The 12,376-nt window shown below is 42.3% G+C and overlaps 1 protein-coding gene across 3 annotated transcripts in view; it reads left to right on the top strand.

The window, feature by feature from the left end:
* Positions 1-12,376, top strand: part of NMT2 (N-myristoyltransferase 2) — a 55,812-nt gene that overhangs the window by 21,482 nt on the left and 21,954 nt on the right. For 2 of the 3 annotated variants that reach the window (XR_004422431.1, XM_033100650.1), the window contains exon 2: positions 9,204-9,339. Coding sequence is in view for 2 of the 3 variants with exons in the window: in XM_033100650.1 (XP_032956541.1) it covers positions 9,204-9,339 (136 nt within the window). In the remaining variant the exon portion in view is untranslated. Of the gene's footprint in view, positions 1-9,203; positions 9,340-9,724; positions 9,768-12,376 lie in introns of all 3 variants that reach the window. The other variant, XM_033100651.1, reaches the window with a different exon arrangement.

The raw sequence follows: 12,376 nt of genomic DNA, 5'->3' as shown, positions 1-12,376 counted from the left end.
TAGGGGCCCATAGAGCTAATTGAGAACAATGGAATGGAACTGATTCTTTCCATCACTTTTCTCTACATCAGGCAATAATGCAATAATAATCTCTGACTCGAAATTTTAATTTACCGTCTGGGAATACTGTGGTAGGATAGGCCCCAATAAATGGAAAGTTTAAATCTCCTTGGTCTCTTCTGCTCTTTCAGAAGATGACAGCTGTAAGGTAACTCCAAACACAAATATTTTACCAGTGAAACACAAGTGTTTTAGCAGTGAAAATTTTTCTCATGTAGAGTTGTTGTTTTTTCCCCCTTCTTCCACTGCGCCCCCCACTCCGGTTCAAGCCTTTGTTGCTCAATCTAGTTGTGTAGGGCACAGCAACCTGGCCCATGTGGGAATCGAGCTGGCGACCCTGGCGTTAGGAGCACGGTGCTCTAACCACCTGAGCACTGGGCCGGCCCAAGTTTTATTTTGTTTTTTTTTTTTTTTTTCATTTTCTTGTATAGATTTTTTTTTTTTTTTTTTTTCATTTTCTTGTATAGATTTTTTTTTTTTTTTTTTTTTTTTTTTTTTTTTAATTTATTGGGGTGACAATTGTTAGTAGAATTACATAGATTTCAGTTGTGCAATTCTGAATCACATCATCCATAAATCACACTGTGTGTTCACCACCCAGAGACAGCTCCCCTTCCATCACCGTACATTTGATCCCCCTCACCCTCATCCCCCACCCCCCAACCCCCTTACGCTCTGGTAACCACCAAATTACGTTCCCCAGATTAATTTTCAAACCCCGTGGCCATCCTGTGGTCACCGACTGCCCTCCAATCCCCTCACCCTCCCCCCCACCCCCCACTCCCCCCGCCCATCTAGCAACCCTCAGTTTTTCCTCATTGTCTCCCAGTTTCTGATTAGTTCATTCACTTATTCTTTTCTTTAGAATCCGCAAATAAGTGAGATCATATGGAACTTATCTTTCTCTGTCTGACTTATTTCACTTAACATAATGTTCTCTAGATCCATCCATGTTGTTGCAAATGGTAAGATTTCTTTCTTCCTTATGGCTGCATAATACTCCATTGTATAAATGTACCACAGTTTCTTAATCCAATCATCTACCGATGGGCATTTTGGTTGTTTCCATGTCTTAGCTATTGTGTATAGTGCTGCAATAAACATAGGAGTGCATAGAGATTTTTGAATTGAAGTTCTGGATTTCTCCGGATAGATACCTAGGAGTGGAATTACTGGATCATAAGGTAGTTCCATTTTCAGAATTTTGAGATACCTCCATACTGTTTTCCATAGCGGCTGCACCAGTCTGCAATCCCACCAACAGTGCACAAGCGTTCCCTTTTCTCCACATCCGCGCCAGCACTTGTTGTTTGTTGATTTATTGATGATAGCCATTCTGACTGGGGTGAGGTGGTATCTCATTGTGGTTTTTATTTGCATTTCTCTGATGGTTAGTGAGGTTGAGCATTTCTTCATATGTCTGTTTGCCATCTGAATGTCCTTTTCAGAAAAATGTCTCTTCAAGTCCTCTGCCCATTTTTTAATTGGATCGTTTGTTTTTTTGGAGTTGGGTTGAGTAAGTTTTCCATAGATTTGTGATATTAATCCCTTATCAGATATATCACTGGCAAATATCTTTTCCCATTCAGTAGGATCCCTTCTTGTTTTATTGATGGTTTCCTTTGCTGTGAAAAAACTTTTTAGTTTGATATAATCCCACATGTTTATTCTTTCTCTTAGTTCCCTCGCGCGAGGGTGTATATCAGTAAAAATCTTACTCCGGGTAATGTCTGAGAAGTTTCTTCCTATATTTTCTTCTAGGTATTTTATGGTTTCAGACCTTACATTTAAGTCTTTAAGCCATTTTGAATTTATTTTTGTATATGGTGTAAGGAGGTGGTCCAACTTCATTTTTTTGCATGTGTCTGTCCAGGTTTCCCAGCACCATTTATTGAATAGACTGTCATTACTCCATCGTACATTCTTGCTTCCATTGTCGTAGATTAAATGGCCATATAGGCGTGGATTTATTTCTGGACTCTCTATTCTGTTCCATTGATCTATGTGTCTGTTTTTATGCCAGTACCATGCTGTTTTGATTACTGTAGCCTTGTAGTATAATTTGAAGTCAGGTATTGTTATACCTCCCACTTTGTTCTTATTTCTCAAGATTGCCTTTGCTATTCGGGGTCTTTTATGGTCCCATATAAATTTTAGGATTATATGTTCTATTTCTGTGAAAAACGACGTTGGCAGTTTGATAGGAATTGCATTGAATATGTATATTGCCTTAGGCAGTATGGACATTTTAATTATATTAATTCTTCCTATCCATGAACATGATATGTGTTTCCATCTATTTATATCTTCCTTCATTCCTTTCATCAGTGTCTTATAATTTTCTGAGTATAGATCTTTTACTTCTTTGGTTAAATTTATTCCCAGGTATTTTATAGTCTTTGGAGCGATTGTAAATGGGATTGTTTTTTTAATTTCTCCTTCTGATGTTTTATTATTGGTATATACAAATGCAACTGATTTCTGAATATTAATTTTGTATCCTGCCACTTTACTAAATTCATCTATCAGCTCTAATAGCTTCTTGGTGGAGTCTTTAGGGTTCTCTATATATAGTATCATATCATCTGCATACAATGATAACTTTACTTCCTCCTTACCAATCTGGATGCCTTTTATTTCTTTTTCTTGTCTGATTGCTGTGGCAAGAACTTCCAGAACTATGTTGAATAGAAGCGGAGATAATGGGCATCCTTGCCTTGTTCCTGATCTTAGGGGGAATGGTTTTAGCTTTTCCCCATTGAGTATGATGTTAGCTGTGGGTTTGTCATATATGGCCTTTATTATGTTGAGATAAGATCCCTCTATTCCCACTTTCTTAAGGGTTTTTATCATAAATGGCTGTTGAATTTTATCAAATGCTTTTTCTGCATCTATTGATATGATCATGTGATTTTTATTTTTCATTTTGTTAATGTGGTGTATCACATTAATAGATTTGCGGATGTTGAACCACCCCTGCATACCAGGAATGAATCCCACTTGATCGTGGTGAATGATCTTTTTAATGTATTGCTGAATTCTGTTTGCTAATATTTTGTTGAGGATTTTTGCATCTATGTTCATTAAAGATATCGGCCTGTAGTTTTCTTTTTTTGTGGTGTCTTTGTCTAATTTTGGGATCAGGGTGATAGTGGCTTCGTAAAAAGTGTTTGGGAGTCTTCCCTCCTTCTGGATTTTTTGGAAGAGCTTGAGGAGAATTGGTGATAATTCTTTTTTGAACGCTTTGTAAAATTCACCTGTAAAGCCATCTGGTCCAGGGCTTTTGTTTGTTGGGAGACTGTTGATTACTGATTCAATTTCCGTGGTGGTAATCAGTCTATTCAGGTTTTCTGTTTCTTCTTGAGTTAGCCTTGGAAGGTTGTACGCCTCTAGAAAATTGTCCATTTCTTCCAAATTGTCAAATTTGTTGGCATATAGTTGCTCATAGTAACTTCTTAAAACTCTTTGTATTTCTGCAGTGTCCGTTGTCACTTCTCCTCTTTCGTTTCTGATTTTATTAATTTGGGTCCTCTCTCTCTTTTTTTTAATGAGTCTGGCTAATGGTTTGTCGATTTTGTTTATCTTCTCTAAGAACCAACTCTTGGATTCATTGATCTTTTGTATTGTTTTTCTGGTTTCTATTTCATTTAATTCTGCTCTGATCTTTATTATCTCCTTCCTTGTGTTCCCTTTGGGCTTATTTTGCTGTTCTTTTTCCAGATCCCTTAAATGTGAAGATAAACTGTTGATTAGTGATGTTTCTTGTTTCTTTAGGTAGGCCTGCAAAGCTATGAATTTCCCTCTTAGGACTGCTTTCGCGGCATCCCAAAGATTTTGGGTCGTCGTGTTTTCATTTTCATTTATCTCGAAATATCTTTTGATTTCTTCCTTGATCTCCTGCTTGACCCATTCATTATTTAGTAATAAGTTATTCAGCCTCCATGAATTGGTGTGTCTTCCCGTTTTTTTCCTGTAGTTCATTTCTAATTTCATAGCATTGTGATCAGAGAAGACAATTGGTATGATTTCAATTTTCTTAAATTTATCAAGACTTGTTTTGTGGCCTAACATATGATCTATCTTGGAAAATGTTCCATGTGCGCTTGAGAAGAAGGTGTATTTTGCAGCATTGGGGTGAAATGTTCTGAAAATATCGATTAAATCCAAGTGGTCCAATGTATCATTTAAGGCTGTTGTTTCCATATTGATTTTCTGTCTGGAAGACCTGTCCCTTGTGGTCAGAGGTGTGTTGAAGTCCCCGACTATAATAGTGTTACTGTTGATCTCTGCCTTTATGTCAGTCAGTACCTGTTTTATATATTTAGGTGCTCCTATGTTGGGTGCATAGATGTTTACTAGGGTTATGTCCTCTTGTCGGATCGATCCCTTTATTATTATATAGTGCCCATCTTTATCTTTTAGTATGTTCTTCATTTTAAAGTCTATTTTGTCAGAAATAAGTATTGCAACTCCAGCTTTTTTCTCGTTTCCATTTGCATGAAATATCTTACTCCAACCCTTCACTTTCAGCCTGTGTGTGTCTTTTGTTCTGAGGTGAGTCTCTTGTATACAGCATATACAAGGGTCTTGCTGTCTTATCCAGTCAGCCACCCTATGTCTTTTGATTGGAGCATTTAATCCATTTACATTTAAAGTGATTATTGATAGGTACATAGATATTGCCATTTTTAAATTTGTAGTTAGGTTGTTTTGATCTTTCTCCTATTTACAGAAGACCTTTTAGTATTTCTTGCAATGCTGGCTTGGTGGTAATAAATTCCTTTAGCTTATTTTTTTCTGGAAAGCTCTTTATCTCTCCATCAACTTTAAATGATAGCCTTGCTGGATAAAGCAATCTAGGTTGTAGGCCTTTGTTTTCCATCACTTTAAGTATCTCCTGCCACTCCCTCCTGGCCTTCAATGTTTCTGTAGAAAAATCATTTGATAGTCTTATGGGAGTTCCCTTGTATGTAACCCTCCGTCTTTCTCTTGCTGCTTTTAGGATTCTCTCTTTGTCTTTAAGCTTTGCCATTTTAACTATAATGTGTCTTGGTGTGGACCTGTTTGGGTTAATCCTGGTTGGAACTCTCTGCACTTCCTGGACTTGTATGTTGGTTTCCTTCATCAGGTTGGGGAAGTTTTCAGACATTATTACTTCAAATATGTTCTCAATCCCTTGCTTGCTCTCTTCACCTTCTGGTATTCCTATGATGCGCATGTTGTTGCGCTTGATGTTATCCCAGAGGTCTCTTAGGCCATCTTCATTGTTTTTTATTCTTTTTTCTTTTTGTTGTTCCGTTTGGGTGATCTCTGCTACCTTGTCTTCTAAGTCGCTGATTCGATCCTCTGCTTCATCTAGCCTGCTGGTAATTCCTTCAAGTGAGTTCTTAATTTCGGTAATTGTGTTCTTTAGTTCCAACTGGTTTTTCGTTATGATTTCTACATCCTTCTTTATGTTTTCTCTAAGCTCGTTTGTTATGATTTCTACATCCTTCTTTATGTCTTCTCTAAGCTCCTTAAACATTCTTATCACCAGTGTTCTGAACTCAGTCTCTGAGAGGTTGGTTACGTCTGCTTCATTTGGTTCCAGTTGTGGAAGCTTCTTCTGTTCTTTTATTTGGGACGTGTATCTTTGTTTCCCCATTCTGGCTGACTGTGTTTATTTTGATATATTAGGTAGATCCCCTAGAGTTCTTAGTTCTTGCTAGGTTATCTTGTGTAGTATGTGTCCTTTATATTTGACTCGCACCACGTCGTCCTCCTCTGCGTGTGCTCCAAAGGTGAGTCTTGTGTTGTGTACACTGTCCCGTTCAAGAAGATGTTTAATTGCTTCCCGCTAATGAGCAGGTGGGGTCAACTCCTGGGCTGACCTGCCGTGAGACTTGGCTCTGCCCCCCGCAGGGCACTCTGCTGCGTGAGGGTTGACCACCCCAATGTGATTTGGCCTCTATGGGCTCCAGAGCCTGCCGAGAACCCCCTCTAGGTATGTGACCTGTAGGTCAACCCCGGCTGCACTCCGATTTGGTCTGGAGTTGGCCCCCAGATATGCCGAGTCCCGTGCCACCCAAGCTGGGCCCCGGCAGGGAAGTCCCAGAACAAGGCAAATCACCAAGCACAGCAGCAACGACAACAGCAAAGAAGAAGAAAAGAAAAAAAAAAAAAAAAACAGCCGATAACCCCCGCTCAACACAGGCAAAGATATCAAAGATACAAGATAAAGCAAAACAAAACCAAGCAAAGCAAAACAAAGCAAAACAAAAAGCAGCGACCGTCTCGGCCTGAGCCCATCAAGCAATGACCAGGTTGTCCTCTGCTGTACCAAAGAGCCCCCTGCTTATTGCGCAGGCAGAGCCGTTCACCTGGTGCTCAGAGAGACTTTGGGACTGCAGACTTAAAAGCGTGGGCCTGAGGGGTCTGGATGATAGTCTCCACAAAGTCAGTGCAGCTTCTGCCCTTGTCCGCACGTATGCACACCGAGAGGAGCACCACCAGTCCTTTGTCCAGAGCTCGTGAGTCCTAGGGCACTCCTTCAGTGTGTGTGTATGGGTGCGGGCGGGAGATTTCTGATCTGCTGACCGTGCCTCACAAGCTGGGCCCTGGCAGGGCAGTTTCAGAACAAAGCAAATCACCAAGCACAACAACAACAACAACAACAAAGAAAAATATCAAATACGTTCACATGCAAAAACCACCTGATAACCCCACTCGACAGAGGCAAAGATATCAAAGATATAAAGACAAAGCAAAACAAGACAAAACAAAGCAATACAAAAAGCAGCGACAGTCTCGGCCTAAGCCCACCAAGCAATGTCCAGGTTGTTCTCTGCTGTACCAAGGAGCCCCCTGCTTATTGCGCAGGCAGAGCCGGTCACCTGGTGCCCAGAGAGACTTTGGGACTGCAGACTTAAAAGCGTGGGCCTGAGGGGTCTGGATGATAGTTTTTACAATATCAGTGCAGTTTCTGCCCTTGCCTGCACAAATGCACACTGAGAGTGGCACCACCAGATATGTGACCAAAACTCTTGAGTCTTAAGGCACCTCTTCAGTGTGTGTGTGTGAGTGCGGGCAGCAGATTTCTGATCTGCTGAAAGCCCAGAGCTGCGCCTGCCTCACTGCTGATCTCCGGGTGTGTCTCGGCCGCTGCACCCACCCCACCCTAGGCAAGCCAGGAAGGGTGGGGGCTGGAGATGGAGGGGTCTTCACTCTCCCAGCCCAGCCGTGCGTCGCCCTCTTCCCGCAGGCCAGAAAAGGTGGTGGCTGGGGGTGGAGGCGTCTCTTCTCTCCTAGCGCAGCCAAAATCACGCACACTGCCCAGTCTGCCTGGGTCAGGGCTGCCCGTCAGGCTTCCCAAAGCGTGAGCGTTAGATACCACTTCTCAGTTCAGGGGCCGGTTTAAGTCTCTGGAAGGGCGGGGTAAGATTGGGAGGGCAGGGCGGGGGGGAGGGGCCCAGGTATGGAGACTCTGCCCCCCCGTCCGCGGGACGCAGGGAAAGCGCCCGCCTCCCGGTCTCTGCGCTCTCCGCTCCGCCTGGGATCCCGCGCCTGCCCGGCTCCGTGGTTTTCGGTTTTCGCCCCCGCCAGCTGAGGCTCCGCTGGGGGCTGGGCTCTCCCGCCGCTGCCGGCCGAGCGCTCCCACGCCGCTTCTCCTCCTCCTCTCCTTGCTCCGTCCAGTTAGCTTATCCCCAAGAATTTCTTAGCTTCAAGCAATCCACGAATCTCTCCACAATATTGTGTGGTGAGCGAAAATTTCCTCGATGGGTTATAGTTCCCGTTTGCAACAAGATCTGGAGGAGAACTCAGATAGTGCGCCCTGCTGCCGCCATTCCTATGACGTCACTCTATTTTGTTTTTTGTTTTGCTTTAATTGTTAATCCTTCTTGTAAAAATCTTTATCAGGAAACATTTCCACCTCTGCAGAGAAGCAGTTTCTTTGGTTCTGTTGTATCAAAATTAGTGGTTGGTTGTACCCACAAGATGTTAATAATGGAATTTTTTACAACGTGTATCTCTCCTTAAAAGGCTGACCAAGAGGTAGCTTTGTGGAGCAATAACGGTGAAAGCTATTTGACTTCTGTTATAAAACATGGTTTATATCTACAATTTTCCTGCTCAAATGACATGTAGGCACCTTGCAGGACGACTGAGTGTAGACTACTATACTTCTGAGTTACTTGTCGGTTTAACTTCCTAATCTGACTAAATTCTGTCTCCCACTTACACCCTGTTTGGGGTTCCTGGACCCAACTCCAACACGTGTATGTGTGTTTTGGGGTGGGGGATGGGACTTCAACCACAACACCAAGCGAGTTTTGGACACCAGCAGAGTGTTCGAGACCTGAACTCAGTCTTGACAGGATCTGCTGAGATAGTATTAGATCCCACAGGTGAGGGGCTCAGTCCTGCAAGAACCCTTCTAGCCCTCCCCACCTGCAAGCACAAGTTGCAAGTCCAGGTTTTTATCTGTACTTCTGACAGACTGGCTATAAATCAGAGGTTCTCAGGACCCCCTCCATGGGTTCAGTTAATTTGCTTAGAGCTGCTCACAGCTCTTACGAGACCACCAGTTTATTATAAGAGGCTATAACTCAGGAACATCCGGACAGAAGAGATGCGTAGCGTAAAGCGTGGGGAAGGATGCAGAAATTCTGTGTTCTCTCCAGACACCCCATTCTCCCAGCACCTCCACATGTGAACCGACCTGGAGGCTTCGTTACATAGGCGTGACTGGTTAAATCATTGGCCATTCTCCTGCCCCTCTCTCCTCAAGGCAGGTTGGGGGTGCTACTGAAAGTTCCAACCCTCTGATCACATGGTTGGCTCCACTGGCAGCCAAGCCCCCATCCTTAGGTGCTTTCCAAAAGTCACCTCATTAACGTAAGAGACATCTTGAAGCTGTCATCACTCAGGAAATTCCAAGGTTTTTTTTTTTTTTTTTTTTTTTAGGAGCTGTGAGCCAGGAACCATCAATGAAAACCAAATATATATAAGAAATAATATATTGGGTCATCTGAATGTTTCTTGTAAATCACAGTATCTTACCTCCTAACATAGTTTTTTCTCCTGTGTATATAACGTGTTCTAAATGATTAATTTTATATAATGATTTATTGTTGTTGTTTTACCCCCTGTGAATTTCCTAACAGAAGTCCCAGAGGGGACTTGGGTGCCAAAAAGAAAAAGAAGAAACAGAAGAGGAAAAAGGAGAAACCCAGTTCCGGAGGCACCAAATCAGACTCTGCATCTGATTCCCAGGAGATTAAGATTGAGCAGCCGTCAAAAGTGAGCCCTGTTTTATTCTGACCTGTGTGGTTGTCACGCGCGGGAGAGCAGGTCTGTGCAGCTAAACGTCCTGTTGGATCAGAGGTGTAGTTAGAATTTGTTGTGACTGTACTGGTAGTAACCTGAGGGTATTGATAGTTTTCCGAAAACTGACATGGCTCCCAGGTAACTAAGAGGTGCGTGCTGTGCTCTGCGCGTATGCGGGGACCGCCTGCGTTTTCCCCCTTTCACAGCAAGTTAGTGTGTAGATTGTAGTCCTAGGACAAAGTCGCATTGTGAGCTGTCAGGTTTTGTTTTTGAAGTTACACTGAATATTTGATGACTTTTAGTTCAGAAGATATTCACGTTTTAATTTTTCTGGGTGTCTGTCTAATTATCTGAATAGCACAACACCATCTGGCAGCAGATTTCAGCAGGAGCAGCCGCGGGTAAGTCTTACGTTGCCTTTGAATCGGACCAGTCTCCAGTGGCCATTCTTAATTCCATTGTCAAGGGTGGGAAATAGCTCTTACTGTTCCCTCTGAAGAAACACCCATTTTAGACCAAACCCGAAGTTGTCGGCCGGACCATGTGTTGGCAGGTTGGTACCTCTGGGGGTGCCCCTTTCTGTAGGGCCACCCCAGTCACCCTGGCTGTGAACATAGGTCTTGTGTGCTGGGCCCAGGGAAGCACAGAGCCTTCCTGATGCCAGAAACGCAGTGAAAAGGGGTAGAATTAGAAGTATCATGAAATGGAGATATTTTGACGTTTGTAGTGTGTGGTGTAATGGAAAGGGCTCAGGATGTGAGTGGGGAACCGGGGCTCATCCTGGGCCACAGCTCTTGAGCTTGGCCTTGGCACAAGGTGTCCGGCCCCTCCTCATGCCCATTTCCTCATCTGCCTTCTCCCCAACTCACAGTGCTGATACGAGGTTACAATGAGATCATTTTTAGTAAATGGTTTTTATATTATAAAGCACTGTCTACATGGCAGTTAGGACCCTTATGCAAGTTTTGTGGGGTTTAATTTTATTTTTTCTTGTACAACGTTTGCATTATATCGCATGAAGTGAATCTTGCAGGTAGTTTTGTTGTTGCCTGTTTTACACATAAGGACCAGGAATCACTGAGAAGGAAAATTACTGCCCCCAATTTTCCCCTGACTGCCTTTGTGGGGTGAGAAGAAAATGGAGTCTTCCTCCCTAGCTTTTCACCTTGGTTCTCAGGTAATAAATATTCTATCCACCGGACATAATTTCCAAGGTAACTCATATAAGGTACACCATAAGCTTGCAAGAATTTTTTTTCCGTTTCTAAGCGTTGCTTCATCAGATAAATGCGGTGTCACTTATATGCAGTTGTGACCATCTCCTTGTTGCTTCTGTCATTGCCATCAGCTTCTACCATCTCTGTACCTCCAGTGATTTTGAGCCCTGCCCCTATTTCTGATCACTTAAAAGAAGCGAGAGCCAGCCAAATCTGGAGGAGCGGTTAGCATTATATGGCAAAGATATTATTTTCTTTTTAAATTAAGAAAATTCATAATTGTTTCAATGTGGGCTATTCTCCATTGCGTTTTTTAAAACTCAGGCTCCTTTCTTTTAAGTCGATGCCAGCTCTAGGTAACACCGTAAATTGTAGTGGCTTGTGTTTAGAGAATATTCTGGTATACAGTCAAGAACCACAGTAAAATGATATTTGTCTACATTCTTGTAGACTTCTTAGTGGTAGAGGACTTAAACATTTTTTTCCAAAGTATTAAATTTGGAAAATAATGGGTAAAGAGTACAGTTGATGTACTTATTTCCCAAGGAGAAGATATGGAAGAAAAGAGGTATGCCTGATTCTTACATAGGACTCTAACAGGGGGAAGCTGTGCAGGGTTGGTGTACATTCTCACCTCCCTAATCCTAAGTTATTTCTCTCCAGGGGGTGCTACTGTGTAAGGTGGATGAATAGGTTTAAGAATCTATCATAGCTGAGTTTTCCTGACTGCTTTGTCACCATGGATTTGGAAATTGTATTTCCTTGAATCCACTTTAGGAAAGCATTTAAATAGTGAGCATCGGGATGTAAATAGTTCATAAATGGTGATTTCATGCAGACACTACTGGTCAACCTGATGAGGCTCATTAGGTGAGGTAGAAAGCACTCTGAGCGCTTCTTCATGGAGTTGAGATATCCTTGGCTCCTTTGGAACAAAGATGCTGATTCATGACGGTGACAAAACAGTTTGAGTTTGGTGTATTAAAGTGTTAGGGGATTTAACGCCTATCAGGAAAGAAGCATACCATGACACATTGAGTGCAGACACTGCAGGTGTATTTTTGTAAGAGTGGGTTGTTCTACTTTGCCCTTTTTAAGATAAATGGATGCATGTTCAAGCATTATTAGCTGCAATATGCTGTGCTTAGTTCCTGTGTGCGGTATAGGTCTCCTAACAGATTGTGTTCAAATGGATGCAAATTTCACTTTGCTGGAAACCAGTTACTTGTATGTTGGAAGTTCAAGAGACCTAAACAAGAGAAAGAAAAAAAATAAACAGACAATAAATTACAACAGCAAAAGTATTTTGTTTAATTAGTATGTGTACTTGAGATATGAGCCTTATGATTTAGATTTCCAACAAAATACAAGATAAACAGCTTACAAAAATGGAGGCATTCCTGGGTCGTGCTGTTAGAGTTACAGCGGGAGACTTTAAGACTTTACCTCCAGTTAGGCTCCAGCACTTTGTTTCCTTGATTCATTTTAATGGCAAGAAACTTAAGGGGCCCCAGTGAATAAAGGAACCACAGAATGGCCTGTATTAAATAAACCCCATTTTTTACCAGGTCAAGCCAGTACCCTTCCAGGTTAAAGGCTTTGCTCCAGACCACACACATCATGGTCAAAATTGAGCAGAAGTTCAGGGCTGCTGTGTATAAACCATTGACGGTCGTTGGTCGCTTTCCTTGGTGCCCATGGTCTGTTGCCATACAGGAAACCTAAGGGCTCTGAGATTCCTTCTAACCACTTCTGAACTGCAGTTAAGAGCGTTCTTTGGATGGCATCAAAAT

The sequence above is a fragment of the Rhinolophus ferrumequinum genome (assembly GCF_004115265.2).
Source record: "Rhinolophus ferrumequinum isolate MPI-CBG mRhiFer1 chromosome 5 unlocalized genomic scaffold, mRhiFer1_v1.p scaffold_110_arrow_ctg1, whole genome shotgun sequence".
Taxonomy (NCBI): Eukaryota; Metazoa; Chordata; class Mammalia; order Chiroptera; family Rhinolophidae; genus Rhinolophus; species Rhinolophus ferrumequinum.
This window is presented reverse-complemented; position numbering and strand designations above follow the sequence as displayed.